The sequence below is a fragment of the Columba livia genome, chromosome 25, assembly GCF_036013475.1.
Source record: "Columba livia isolate bColLiv1 breed racing homer chromosome 25, bColLiv1.pat.W.v2, whole genome shotgun sequence".
Taxonomy (NCBI): Eukaryota; Metazoa; Chordata; class Aves; order Columbiformes; family Columbidae; genus Columba; species Columba livia.
The window spans coordinates 2,086,778-2,101,679 of NC_088626.1; the positions used below are offsets into that span (position 1 = coordinate 2,086,778).

The 14,902-nt window shown below is 51.5% G+C and overlaps 1 protein-coding gene across 2 annotated transcripts; it reads left to right on the forward strand.

Moving 5' to 3' along the window:
- The first annotated feature begins 1,812 nt into the window (after positions 1–1,812).
- On the forward strand, positions 1,813–14,108 carry SLC25A37 (solute carrier family 25 member 37). 2 transcript variants are annotated; one of them, XM_065040968.1, is made up of 4 exons: positions 1,813–2,028; positions 8,803–9,031; positions 10,253–10,309; positions 10,870–14,108. In XM_065040968.1, exons 1-4 carry the CDS (start codon positions 1,813–1,815, stop codon positions 11,388–11,390), a joined length of 1,023 nt encoding a protein of 340 aa, XP_064897040.1. In that variant the 3' UTR covers positions 11,391–14,108. The 2 variants fall into 2 exon arrangements, with proteins under 2 accessions (XP_064897040.1, XP_064897041.1); XM_065040969.1 differs by lacking the exon at positions 1,813–2,028 and adding an exon at positions 2,235–3,750.
- The last annotated feature ends 794 nt before the right edge of the window (positions 14,109–14,902 follow it).

Sequence of the window (14,902 nt, forward strand, 5' to 3'; positions counted from 1 at the left end):
CCGTGTTTGATTCATGCCTTGCAGACACGGGTGACCAGCGGGGAGGGCTCTGCTGGAATTGAGTGGGTGCCCGTGGCTCTCCAGCTCCAAAATATCATTTCAGCTGGAGAACACAGTGTCAAACCATCTGTCAGCAACATGTATTTTGTTTAGTGTCTTTGGGAGGTAACAAAGTTGTTATAATCCAGGGGGTCCTGCTAGGGGGGCAAGATGAGGGGGAAAGGAAGGAGAGATGTAGCAATCGCTGTGTTCAATTCCACGTTTTTGAGGGATTCAGTCTGGTCTCTGCTTTCTGCAGGTTTTGGGGCTGGTTTAATGGGACAGTGTGATGGTGAGGATGAGAACGGACCAGGCTTTTCTTGCCTCATGTGCGTTCATTTCATGGCTGACAACAAAACCAAGCACTTTATTTTTTGGGTTTTTTGGGCCCTCAGAGGATGGTTTTCTTACTTCCCAAGGCTCAAGCAGCAATAAATTGCTTTTGCATTATCTCAGCACTTCGTGCAAATGGTTAACCTTGATTCCTGTACGCGCTACACAATGCCACCTTCCCAGCAAGGTCAAATTCCAGATCATCCTTCAAGGAGGGATGAAACGAAATGGAAAGTCAGGGCTGTTCCTGGAATCCTGGCCCATGAAGGCTCTGCCTCCATCTCTTTGAGTCTGGTCAAATGTAATTGGTTTGGGCCGATTTTGTGGTGGAACAAAGAGATCATCCAAAATACAGGGGAAAGCGGAGGTTTTTGGGGGTGCACGGCTATGGGCTGAGCTTATTTCTCCTGCAGACAGGAGATGTGGTGAGGGATGGTGGTCCCTGCGGATCCCATCAGCCCAAAAAGGCTTTGCAGGGAGGGGCAGCAAACTCTCCTGAGCCCTTCCATGGGCTTTTCTTGCCCAGGCCAAGGCTCAAGCCCACGCAGGGGGGATGATGTGGTGTCTCATCCCCCTGCCCTGGCCAGGCAGGACGGGGAGATGGGCGAGGGCACTGGGCTCAGTGTGAGCCAGAAAACCCCCAAAAGCACAACCAGAATTAAATCCCATTGGAGGCAAAACGCCTCAGGGAGAAAGTGGCAGCAGCTTTGCACCCCGACACACTGCGGGGGCTGGTCCGGCTGCTGCACGGTGCCCCGGGGGGGAACCTTGAGCCCCCTCCTGCCCGCGCTTGTGCTTGCCCGGGGACACACACACAAGTGCGTGCCTGGGGGTGTCTACTTGTGCAAGGGGCACGGCGCTTGTGCAAAGGGTACAGTGCTTGTGCAAAGGGCACAGCGCCTGTGCAAATCGGCGCAGTGTATGTGCAAGGGGCGCAGCGTTTGTGCAAGGGGCGCAGCGCTTATGCAAGGAGTGCAGTGCTTGTGCAAAGGGGCGCAGTGCTTGTGCAAGGGGCACGGCGCTTGTACAAAGCGGCGCAGCGCTTGTGCGAGGGGCACAGCGCTTATGCAAAGGGTACAGCGCTTGTGCAAAGGGTGCAGCGCTTATGCAAAGGGTACAGCGCTTGTGCAAGGGGCACCGCGCTTGTGCAAAGGGCGCGCTCGTACGGCGGCGGGACGAGCCACGGGGCCCCGCCCCCCGCCGCCAGAGCCAATCATACTCCTCCACCCCGCCGCCTCCACGTCGCCATTCGCCAACGTCCCCGCCAATCTCCCTCCCGGGAGGCGGGCCGTAGCGGCGGCGCGTCGCGATTGGCTGGCGCCCAGCGGGGCGGGGCGGGGCGCGGGCGCGGCTTTAAAGTGGGGCCGGGGCGGTGCGGGAGCCCCGTGCAGACCCCCCCCGGTACCCACCCCGGGACCCCGCGACACCGGTACCGGGCGGATGGAGCTGAGCTGCGGAGTGGGGGGCAGCGCGGCGGCGCCCCCGGGGCCCGGCCCCCCACACCCCGCCGCTGCCGCCGCCCCCGCGCCGCCTATGGAGGGTACGGAGGAGTACGAGAGCCTGCCCAGTGGCGCCTCGCTGGGCACCCACATGATGGCCGGGGCGGTGGCGGGTATCATGGAGCACACGGTCATGTACCCGGTGGACTCGGTCAAGGTGCGTTGATGGGGGGGGGGTGGGATCTCCGGGATCTGCTCCGCCGGCTGCCGGGCTCGGGGGAGGCGTGAACGGGGGGCGTGCAACAGGGTACCGGGGGGGTGTGCAGCGGGGTACCGGGCGTCTGTGGGGGTGCATGCACGGTGGTACTGGGGGCGCACGGGGGTGTGTGTACGGTAGTACCGGAGGTGCATGCCCGGGGTACCGGAGTTCGTGCCTACACAAGCGGGAGAGCCCTTGCGGGTGCTGGGGCGGGGGGTGCGCAGTGGGAAAGTGTGCAAGTGTTACACGGGGCTCCAGGGGGGGTTGTATGTTGCTTGGGGGGAGCAGAGTTGTGCCAGGAGTGTGCGAGAGGTGCTGGGGGTGTGCACGGTGCCTGAGGTGTCACCCCAAGATGCTGGAGCTGTGCGCCCACCCTAGACCCGTCCCTGCAGCCCCTCGGGTGCTGTTCCGGTGTCCTCGGCCCCGACGAGCTTTGCGCAACCCGCGGTGCAAAGGTGTGCACTGGGCCCTGCAGCAAGCAAAGTCCTCACCCAGCTCCCCATGATGCCACCAGTGTCCTCCAGCGTGGGGCTGGAGCCCCCCAGGCAGCTCTTCCCTTCTGTAGTGTTGGAATCCCAGCCCGGGAGGGGAAGGCCGGTGGGACAGAGCGGTCGGTCTGTCTGTCCCCACACCATGATGGCTGCGAGTGGCATGAACCCAACCTCACGTGTCACCCCAGCCACATGGGAGGGTGGCTTTACCAGGATTGTAAAGGGGATCGCTTGGCTGCAGATACATGGAGGGGTTGGTGGGTTTTGATGCCGGGACTAACGGGTTTTGTCTTGGTGCTGTCGAGTGCACAAGAGGGAAGACTTCGTGGTGTCGCCGACGCGGTAGGAAGCATCGTAAAGGGTATTTCCTCCCTCTGCCCTACCAGTGTGCTGCTCTGGAGGCTTAAAAAATTGAAAATAAGGTTGGGAGAAGCCAAACGCTCTCAATATTGTATTACTGGCCCTGACAGATCCTCCACGCTCCGGTCAGGAAGAGCTGCAAGCAGATGCTCTAATTTCTCCTCTTTTCAATGCAGGGCGTCCTGAAAGGGGAGAAAGAGGAGAGGAAATGCCTTCGCTTTGAGGCACTGCAGGTCTTGCCAGTTTGCTGCGATAAGCGCTCAAGGGAAATACTCGCTGCTTTATTCCCGTGTTTTCCCTCTGGGTCTGTGCCTGCTGGACCACATAGCAGGGTCCCCCCCGAGGAATGGGGTCTGTGCCCACCCCGAGTGTCTCCGCACCGGCTCCTTTCGCAACCAAGCCCGGCGTTTTCTGCCAAGTCACGGTCGGAGCAGTGTGTCATCACTCCGGACTTTATGGCGTGTGGTGTTGGTTTTGTTTAAGAGGGCATTTCCTCTGAGGGGAAAAGGGAGAGAGGGAGAAAACGAAAGTTGTGCCTGGTTTCCCGGAGTGGGAGGTGCTTTTTTGGAAGGTAAAAGTGCTCATTGCACTGGGCAGTGAGTTCTGTGGTTGCTTCAGGGACGGCAGCACCCGTGCCAGGACAATACCTTATGCTGGGAATAATCCCGCTCAGCAAACTGCCTCCAAGTGCTGGGAAGCACATAAAACACTCAGGCCGTGCAAAAGCTCCTGCGGAGCAATAGCCGAAGTCACCCCGTGTGTCAGGAGCAGGGGGAACATTGAAAGTTACAGGTTTTGGGTGCTGCTGCTGCTCTGTCTGCGGCAAAAGGTGAGAACTGACCCCAAAAAGGTGCTTTTTCTTTTGGTAATGGGAATAACTAAACACTGCTTAAGCTTCAATAGGAAATGTGCTGCTCTCCTCTCACAGAAAAACAGCAAAACTCCTTCCTTAGCCTGACTTTTTGGGTAATAATTCCTGGGATTGGTCATGGCCGTGCAGAGCTCATGGAGGAGGTTTATGGGGTTGTGGATGCTGCAGAAAGAGGCATTTTGGGCACCTGGCTGCATTGTGCCGTAGAGGAAATGTTTTGGTTCCAGCAAGTCGTTTTCTCTCAAAGAGAAACCGAAAATACGTTAATTTGGGGGATTGTTTGCTCCAGACACTTGCACAATTGCTGAGCTGGCCGGGGTCAGGGTAGGGCAGGCTGCCATGCTGCTGTCCTGCACCGAGTCGGGGCAAGCGCTGAAAATTGAGCCCTATGGACCTCTGTGGAGTTCATAGATACGCTACTACATCATAGATACACCCATGACACAGCGTAGAAAATGCACAGAGATGCCTTTGGTGTTTGTTGGGCAACACATGCTGGGGTGTGATGGAGAGGGTGTAAATCCATGATGTCTGTGCCCACGAACGCCGCGGTTCTGCTGTAACTTAAAGCATTGCTGGTTGTATGTGTATTCTGCAGCAGTATTGCTATTTTTTTAGAGGGGAAATGCATAACAGGCTGTGTTTTACCAGCTAGAGCTGCATCTGGAGGCTTGCGATTATTTCAGGTTTGCTTGGTGCCTTTTCTTCCCATCATTTTCCTTGTAAAGCTGAAGACCCCCTTGCAGCTTCACCCTTAACTGCGCCTTGGCTTCTTTCTTTCCCACTTAGCGCTGTGGTTGTCAGAAAACACTGGCTTGAAGTGTAGATGTTTTTAAACGAGGTGTTTCTCATGCGCTGAGGCTTGTTTTGTTCTGTAGCTGCTGCAAACACAGCTGTCCTGGCAAGCCTGGTCAGTGTCCACATTAACCAGAGAGATCAGCATCTCAAGGACTCGTTGGGGAGTTTCTGGAGGACTCCCCTGGAGCCTCCTCTTGCTTGGGCCATTTGGTGGCTTTTCTGCAAGGCTGTTGGAGCTGCTTTCCCGAAGCAGGTAAAGTAGCTGCCTTGGGGATGTGAAAAAAGGCTCTTGTCCTCATCTGGAGACTGGAGATGTGCTGGGCTTGCACCTCCCTTCCTTGCAGAGGATGGTGGTTGCATAAATGACCAAAAGTCCTTGTTCCTCCAGCACTTCTTCATAAAACCTGAGCTGCTCCTAACTAAGCTGGCTCAAGTCGACTTTGTGGACACTGTGCATCATTCCTAACTAGTGTGAGAGGTCCTGTGCTGGGATGGGGCGAAGGGCAGGAGAAACATCTTGCCTACATTTGCGATGCCAGAGAGGGGAGTGGAAAAGAAAGAAGACCGATGGGGCTTGTTGAGTGGGATGGAGCGGGTGTTTTGGTGGCTTCACCTTCGGTTTATTTAGACTTTGGGGTTAGGGCCACTCGCCTTGGCTTGGGTTTGGCGGTGGGAGGTTCTGCATCCACCCATCTTGATGCATGTCCAGGGGAGCAGCTGCTCCTGTTCCAGCTGATAGTGTCGGGGTGCTGGAAAGTCATGGTCAACCCATCTGGCCCCACAATCCCCTCCCATGGGCTTCTGCACACACAAGTGGGTGCCACACCAAGTGCATTGCTTGGCTGGGGAGCTGCAGAACAGCCTGGCAAAATAAAAATGCAAGAGCGAAGCCTTCTCCAGATCTGACCCATTCACTGCAGAAATGCTGCTTATTTCCTGGCAAAAGCATATTGTGTTCTCCCTGCCTTTTGTCAGCTGCGGGGAGACCGGGCTGGTTGTCTGTCACATGAACGTGCAGGCTGAACTTTGGGAACGCATGCAGTGTTCAAAGGGGAAAAAATACCAACAAAACAACACAAAGGCAAATTATATCCGAGCTTGTTTGTACAGCGGCGTGTCAAATCGGTGACCCTTTGCGAGAATATGCAGAATTAGAGACCTGACTCTTGTTAGGAGAGCCTTTCTGGATAGAAAACTGCTCTGGCAGCTGGAAAGCTGGGTGCTCTCTCCCAAACAACAGCCATGAAGACAGTGCTGGTCCACAAACAGCAGGTAACCCGAGGAACTTGAACTTGAGGCTTTTGGTGGTGCCTCTTATGCCCAAGCTGAAACCAGGACTACCGGGATGCTTGTGGTTGTCGCTGCCTTATGCAATGAGGATTAATCTAAGTAGGTGGAGAGGTATTTTTTGGCTGATTAACAAGAGGTGGGGGAGCTGCACACTCCAGATAGGTGAGCGGGCTGCAGAGCTCACAGACCAGCCCTGTTCACACCACGATAAACCCATCCTGGACAAAACCCAGAGCTGAACCTGTTTGCCGAATCTCTTGCATTGCAGGAGATCCTGGTTTTGCTCACTCCTTGGGCTGTTTGTCCTGTTTGTGTCCACAACTTTAATAAGAGGGGGAAGCCTGTGGGTCAGGCTGCGGTGGTGGTGTTGCAAACTGTATGGTGGTAACCTATGAACAGCGCTGGGAATAAACCCAAGGGCTCAGAAAAACCCTCCTGTAAAGGCAGCAACGTCCCTGAATTATCTTGCAATTTTAAAACGGGTTTTAAGTCCAGCTCGCAGCCTCGCTGAACAGGTTTAAGGGTTTAAACACCTCCCCAGGTCTCTGCACCTTCCCATACTGTGGATGTTCATTGGGAGGGGTGGGTACAACAGATGCTTACTACCCATTTTGGGGCACGGTGAGAGCTTTAGAATGGCTTGGATGACCAACAGAAAAATAAAAATGATGTATTTTTGTTACTTATCCACTCATGTGAAAGCCACTGATTGACAGTAAGGGTGGAGATACTCAGGGTCAGCTCCTGACAACACAGCACCATGTGCTTTGTTTCCACACATGCCAAGCTGGTAATTTATTGCTCCACAGGAGCACTTATTCCTCATTACCTTCCTGAAGAAGTGATGCTGCTGCATGCTTAAAATTATACCGGCTTCGAAGGCAACCCAGCAATAGACCAGGGCGAGATGGAGATCTCCTGGAGGCTGCCTTCAAGTTAAAACTAGCAGAGCAAAACACAACCAACAAAACCCTATGGCACACAAAGCCCAGCCTATGCGGGGCTGTGCTGAGTCACGCTGGCGGCGAAACGGCTGCCGGGAGATTCTCGGGGGCATCGGGAAATCCAGCCCCTCCGCATGAGCATCCGCGGGACGGGAAGGTTGCGAGACCCTTAAACCTGCTCAGCGAGGCTGCGAGCTGGGTTTAAAACCCGGTTTAAAACAGCAAGATAATTCAGGGGTGTTGCTGCCTTTACGGGAGGGTTTTTCTGAGCCTTTGGGTTTATTTCCAGCGCTGTTCGTAGGTTACCAAGCATTTAGTGCTCTGAAATGGGAAGCTTTGCTTGAGGCTGCCAAATTCCCTGTTGTAGTTGATGGCTTGTCATGATCACCACCTGATGCTCAAGTCTGAAATTCAGCAAGCTGCTGAACTAAGCCACTTGGCACATGTAATTCCTATGCAACTTTTCTAGAATATTTGCTACAAATGCAATGATTTGTTTGGCTTAGCCACACATATTGCATTACTGCTTTTGTAGCTCGGTTTTATTATACTGGGTTAAAGTCCTGAATTCAGCTCTAATCTCTTCCTTGGTCTCAGAAAGCGCATGTGAAAGTGCCATTCAGTTTCCACTAACTGAAGTGATCTGGGGAAATAAAAGGTCCAAACCTGCAGCACTTTTATTGACTTAATCATGCCTGAAAGCTTATCTGTAGTGTTGCCTTCTGGTTAATTACTGAAGTGAATTAATAAGCTTGAAGGGATGTGTCCCCATGAGGGAGCACGGAGGTGACACGGACAGTCCTGGCTGTTGGATCTCTGCTGAGGATGGAGCTGCTTGTGTTGCTTTGCCAAATGTTTGGGGGAGGCTTATTCTGCACATGGGGTGTCCCAGCTCATGGGGTCAAAACCTCTTAATTGCAGTTCTCAATAAAAGAGCATTAATTTGATGGAGCCTGTTACACGTTGCTTAGCTCTCGTCTCCTGTAGTTATGCCCTTTGCCAGGAGCTTTGTGTGTTTGTGTTTCGAGGTGTGAAACCACCTCCAAAGCCTGTATCTGTTCAGGCCATTTCTGTTGTGATGGGCTGTACCGGACTTGGGGGCTGCTCAGCAGGAGTATCTCGATGCTCCAGGTTTACTCGCTCTCGCTGGGATGGTTGTAAAGGTGGCGTCATCATTGCAAGGGCTTTGAGCCTGAAACAGGCTAAAAGAAGTAACTTTTCCCACGGTGCATAATTAAGGGATGACAATGAGTTTAATAAATAGGACGCTTTGGATGCCAGAAGCTTCGCAATCTTCAAAAATCCATGGAAGAGAAGCCCGTTGAGGACTATTGAACGAAGCTGTGGATGAAACCACTTCTTATAGCTCAGGAATCTGGTGGGAGGGAAGATGGGGTGAAGGGCAGCCCAAACCATTCTGTGATTCTACGATTCTTTGGGTCACTGTGCAGAACGGGGTGGCCTTTACCTGTCTCACCTTTTATGGGGGGGTTACTGGTACCCTGTTTTTCCTGCCTTGCCCTTCTAGGAAACTTGTTTCCCAACCGAGCAGTCTGACTCCGAGCACCAAGTGTCAAAAGCAGCTGAGCAACTGCAATAGAAACAAGCCGGGGCAGACACAGTGTTGTAAGCAAGAGGCAATTACAGACCTAACTGTATTTCTTCACCGGAGTCTTTTGAACAACGGCGTTACCTTAATTCCTTGTACTTTCCCTGCACAAACAAGAGCAGAGGTTACACTTCCCCCTGAGCGCTTGTCTGAGCAGCCTCGTAACATTTTGGTGTCGCAATGGGAGCGTAGAGTTAATTTTGCTGGTCTGGCAGGCAAAGCGTGGATAAATAGTGCCGTGGCCCCGGCATGGGAGCAAATTATTGACCCCTCTAATGATCTTGGAAGTCTCTTTAACTCTCTATGGCTTGTGCTTGTTGCATTAAAGACGGGTAACTGAGGCCTCTCCCTTCGTGTGCTTTGTTGCAGACACGGATGCAGAGCTTGCAGCCGGACCCCAAAGCCCAGTACAGGAGCGTGTACGAAGCTCTGAAGAAGATTGTCCTTACAGAGGGTTTCTGGAGGCCTTTACGTGGGATTAATGTCACCATGCTGGGGGCTGGCCCTGCCCACGCAATGTACTTTGCCTGCTATGAAAAAATGAAAAAGTCTCTAAGCGATTCTATCCAGCATGGAGGAAACAGCCACTTGGCCAATGGTATTTTTGGGGTTTTATTCACTAAAATAGCTTGCAATTAACAGCCTGTCCCTTGCTCGCTTCACACCCTTGGCCTGGCATCCTTTGCTGTGCTCAGCCTGTAAATACCTGTATGGGAGGGATGCAAGACGCAAACGTAGCCCCAGGGTTTTGCAGGTCTCAGCACCCGCTTTGTGCGCCCTCCAAAGCAAAGTCTAACCTTTACTTCGGCACTATAATATCAAATGAATCTAACACAAGTCATCAGTGCGTTGTAAAGAGGTGTTCAGATGCAGTCCCAGCTTCTGCCATTACGTTGAAGGCATCATCTAGACCTCTTGAGGTTTGCAGGGCAGGTTGTTCCATGCATGTCCAGCATGGTGAAGTGTGCTGCATCCTTGTGTCCTTGCATCCATTCTGAAAGATTTTGCTTCCACCAGGAAGGCTTTTGCTTTTAGATCCAGCAATTCTGCTGTAACAGCAGAAACCCTCAAACTGAGCCGGGGTGTTACAAAAGGGTTTGTGCAGAAGGCGCTTCTGCCTGGTGTTTGACGCGATGGAATCTGCCGTGGCAGTCACTTGGTTTAGCTCCACCAACTCATTTGAGGGTATATAATATCCTTTTGGCTTGCTGCTTTTTGCTAGTAAGGTGTGTTTGCCTTTCAAGTAGCTACAGGCTTTCAGTCCCAGCAGGAAAACCGAAGCGCTGTGTTAATGAGAAATGACCGAAAGTCATTTGGGCAAGAGAAAATTTGACATGGAAACCTACATCAAAGGACAAGGTGTGGCTGGAGGGGCCCATCCTAGAGCCAACTGCAGAATCATTAACGGCTGGCTGGATACTTGCAGAGTCCGCACAATTAGCGTTCAAATGGATGAAGATGCCTAATTACGGATGCGCTGAGCCGGTTCTAAACATTGCTCACCTCTCGGTCCAGCACAGGTTGGGCGAAGCCGGTGGTGTCTTTGTGTAGGCAAAGCCTTGTGAGTCGCTGTAGGGAGTAGCAAAGGTGGGATCCTGTGGAGCGGATCCTGGTTTCTGTTGAGCTGCTCTGGGTGGTTTTATGTTTGCTCTTGTTGCTGGATGCTCCCGTGGGTTTGTTGTGGAGCTGGTGGTACCGGGATGCTGGGGGCACATGGGGTCCGGTGCCATTGGCTGCTGCCTCCGCAGATATTGATGCCCACGCAAGCCTATGGCTTCTGAATGTTATTTTTTTTGAAGGATGCTTTTGTTTCTTGCAGGTATAGCTGGGAGCGTGGCCACGCTGCTCCACGACGCGGTGATGAATCCTGCTGAAGGTAATGCCCTGCGCTGACTAAATAAATTAATTGACCTTTTGCGTAAGTCAGTGGGAGTTGTTCCATGTCATTGGGGTCTGTCACACTTCCCATACAGTTATTTAATCACCTTTCTGCCCTTGTCCTCTTGGTATACCAATTTTTCCACACAAGCTCTGCGTCCTTACAGATGCATCCAAAAGTCCTTGTCAGGCTGTCTTAATGTCTTTCTAGAATTAAAGGTGCCTGATTAGGCTTGAGGAGAGGAGTGCATTAGCCTGTGGAAGCAGAGTGTGGTTGGACCAGCTCTCACCTGCTTTTCTTGCTTGTTGTGTTGAGGTTTTTGGGGGCAATGGGCAGGCTGAGGGAAGCAGAAGGTGTAAAATGGTGAAATCCTGTCGATAGGAAGCTCATGGCTGCCTGATTCATGTTGTAGCAGATTGGGGTTGGAAGGGGAGGTTGGCTTTGGATGGTTGGGACTTGGTGCTGGGTGTTGCAATGACCAGGGAAGTTGTGCCGTGGCTCATGAGTCGTTATGTCCCCGTGTCTGTCCTGCCCGGTGCCGTCTGTCCCGCGGCCAGTGGTGAAGCAGCGGATGCAGATGTTCAACTCGCCCTACAAGTCCGTCCTGTCCTGCATCAGGACAGTGCAGAGGACGGAGGGATTCGGTGCCTTCTACCGCAGCTACACCACCCAGCTCACCATGAACGTCCCCTTCCAGGCCATTCACTTCATCACCTACGAGTTCATGCAGGAGCAGATCAACCCCCGCCGGGACTACAACCCTCGGTCCCACATCGTCTCCGGTGCCATCGCGGGGGCCGTGGCCGCCGCCGCCACCACCCCCTTGGACGTCTGCAAGACCCTGCTCAACACCCAGGAGAACACGGCGCTGAGCTCGGTGAACATCAGCGGGCACCTCTCGGGCATGGTCAACGCCTTCAAGACTGTCTATCAGCTGGGGGGTGTCTCGGGGTATTTCAGGGGGGTCCAGGCACGTGTCATCTACCAGATGCCTTCAACTGCCATCGCCTGGTCCGTGTATGAGTTCTTCAAGTACTTTCTCACAAAGCACAAGCTGGAGAAAAGAACATCCTTGTGAAGGGACTTGGTGAGGGTGGCTTGGAGCCCCTGTGTCCCCTCTGGGGCTCTGCCAAGGGACACACCAGCCTGCTGGGGTTTCACAGCTGACAGCCACTTCTCCCTCCCCAGGGAAGATTAAAGTGGTCCTCAGTTACCCCTTCCCCCTCCTCGCTTAAACAATGACATAGTTTATAAAGACTTATAATAATATATCTATTTAATAACTTTATTTTGGAGAAGTGAAATTGCTAACTGATATTTTTCTCGAAGTTTGAAGATGTAGCTTACTCCTCAACAGAAGGCTTAGGTTATACAGCCTAGGCTGGGATTTGTTTTTTTACAGCAAAGATGCAAAATATCTTGTCACAGAACTTACTTTTTATATAAATATTAAATAGATGGATAATGTTTATCCTTTATTTTTCTATGTAGGCGTTTGGGTTGTTTTTTTAAATACTATAACAGCTAAATGCTAAGCTGTTTAAAAAGGGGCTAAATTCTTCCATCCTGTGTAAGGAAGACAGAAAAGCATTTATTTTTATAGCCAGATTGGCTTTAATTATACAGCATTTAGCCCCCAGACAGTGGCGTGGATCCTTTTGTGGGTGTCAGTGTCCTTGGTAGCCCCTTGAGACTTGCTGGGATGGGGGAAGGAATGGGGACACCCCAAAATAGCCGGTCACTCTGTGGGGGAGAGGAGGAAACTATCAACTCCATTTTTGTTTTTTTAACAAGGAGACTCTTTAAAAAAAGTATAGATTTTAAAGAAGAATATTTTTTTGCAAACTTTTTTGTTTTAAAGGTACATTTTTAATGGTGTGTGATAGCTGAACAGCCTTCATCCTCCCTTAATTTATTCATACTTCTTTTTCACTAAGGCCCTGATCCTGCTTATGGGAGCAACCATGTGCATCTCGCTGGCTGGTGGGGTTGAAGCCTGGGGGGCACCAGAGCTTCTGTTCACAATTGGGCTCCTGGGTCGTGTCCTGGCAGCACCAAACCAGCTGTGGGCAAGTCCCGCCTGCAGAACCAAAGCCACCTCCCGGCCCTTGTTTGACAATAAGCTGCTGCTCGTCTATGGGAGGAGGAGAAACAAACAGCCTAGAGAGGTTCCTAGTGCTGTGGGTTTGGTTTTAGCTGCGGGATGCTGAGCTTTGTGCCTGCTTGGGATGGGCTGCAGCTTTGCTGCGTGCCCTGCTCCTCCTGAGCACCCCTTAGCATCCCCAGGTTCACCCCTTAGCATCCCCAGGTTCATCCTTTAGCCAGTGACTTGGGTGAGCAGTAGCCAACAAGGGGATTTTAGGGACCTGGACATGTAAGTATAAGTTCCAGGACACCACTTGGCAAATCTCCATCATCCCTGAGACTTGCCAGCAGCTTGTGGAGATGCAGCTCGGGGTCTAGTGGGGGACTGGCAGCTTTTTGGGCTGGCACATGTCCATGGAGGTGTCCCCTCAGCCAGGCATGTTGTGTAGGATGACACTAAGCAGAGCTAATCCTTTTGCTCCGTTATTTGGAGAAGGTAAATCAAAGAGCACCTCTCTGGGTGGTGTTACGTGTGCCTTGTATAAATTAACCTTGTACCGCTGAGGGTGGTGAAAGGAGCTTCTTGATGCCTTTTTGTCACTTAAATGGAATTAATCACTGTGTCAAATGCACCCTGTGTCTTATAAGTGTACGAAAATTGTAAGCTTGAGGCCGCTGGTGTTGGTGGTGCGGCTAGAGAGAGCCCTGGCCCTTGGGCTTCAAGCTGTCTGTGAGCCTTGGATGTCTCTTTCTATTGACTTTAGAAACTGGAGAATCACTAACAGGAACCAGAACTGCACAAAATCTTTCCGTCAGGGATGGGCATAAACACTTAGGTGAAAATTTTGGGTCACTTTAATGTTAAAGAGGCAAATTGTAGCATAAGGTGGAAGGCGACAGCTTTTCAGTGTGGCTTCGGTAGGTTGGAGTCACACTTGGCAAATGGTCCCTAGTGCATCATCCTCTTCCTCCAGTCGCTTAGCTTTAATATTTCTGACTTCTGGGAGAAATTAATCTCCTAATTGGAGTAACCTGTGAGTAGCTGGGATGTGAAGGATGGACTTGCCGAGGGGACAGAGCTGGTGATCACGGGTTTGGCCATCTGAGCATCATACTGGGATGGGGATGCAGCATCCCCTTTTGGTCACTAGCCAGAAAAATGTCCTGAGTTTTGAGCACATAATTATCAACCAAATTTTCTTGGGAACTTGTTCTCCCTCAAGCTGAGGGTGGCTGAGGAGCCCTTGTATGTTCACAGAGCTCTTTGCAGGTTCCTCCGACCAAACCAGCCTTCCCATTCTGCAGCTGCAATGTGCCCAGCTGGTCTAATAACTGCAGAAGTCTCACGTGTTTAAAATGTTCCGTGCTGTACGTAACGCTGGATTCCTCAGGCGAAAGCCCCGTCACCAAAGCCGTTGCTCCTGGTCTCTTCTACGTTTGCATTTGAAAGTTCTGCTGCGGGTCTGAAGTTTTGTTTTAACCTGGTATGTGAAACATGTACTGCTGCTTCATCTGCAACAAACGCACATATTATTTAAGGGGGAGGATGAGTAATTTTGTCCGCAGTTCTTAATTTTTATTATATTTTTTTGGCCTGCCTTGGAATTTAATGTGTTTCCTTAAACGTGTATTTAACAGTGCAGGAGTTCGTTTGTGAAATGCTGCTACAGTTGTATCACTGGAGCTCAAGGAAATAAAGTGTTCTGATTTAGTTTTGGGTTGGTGGTTGTTTTAGGCTCATGTTTGGCTTTCTGTAGCAATACATGGTGGGATGGTGCCTTCTAGTGCTGCCTCAACACTTGGCAGGCTCAGGGGCAGAAAAAATCCCTTCGTCATCACGCTGGAGATAAACCAACCCTTCTGGGAGGGGTTTTGCGGCCTGGCAGGCGTTGATGTCTTTATACCGGGTTTGCATTCCTCTAGGAGCCGCTGGAGAGTTTTGGAACGTGCTCGGCTTGCCAACGCACTTGGAGAATGGCAAAGCGAACCCACGGAGCGTGGCTTGTTCAGCCCATTCCCACCTGGAAGGAAAGTGGAGGCCCTGGTGGCACCTTTGAGGTTTCACTAATATTTCCTGCAGAATTGGAAGGGGGAAACCCCAGAAGATAAGAAGCTGCTGTAGATCTTACCTTCCCCTTCAATAAAAAAAAAAATACCCCAGAATGTTTCCACTAGGAAATGTGGTTCTTGCATCTTTTCCTCCTTTTCACCTCTAAAAACCTGGCAGAACCACAGTCTGTAACCAGGTTGGTCTAAAATCACATTTCAGCTTACCATGTCTCTCATTTAAAGAGCCCAAAACTCCTTGGTGTAAATCCCCAGCCTTAAAAATCCACAGCTGGATCTGAAGGATTATTTGGGGAGCAGCCTCATGTAATTGCCACAAGGGGATGGAGCAGGATGGGTTTTGTTGAGGAAATGGCAGGTTTGGAAGAGATGCTGATCCGGGGGTACTGAAGGGGTTGATTTTGGTGTGTTCTCAGTGCAGATGCACCTAAAATCCTG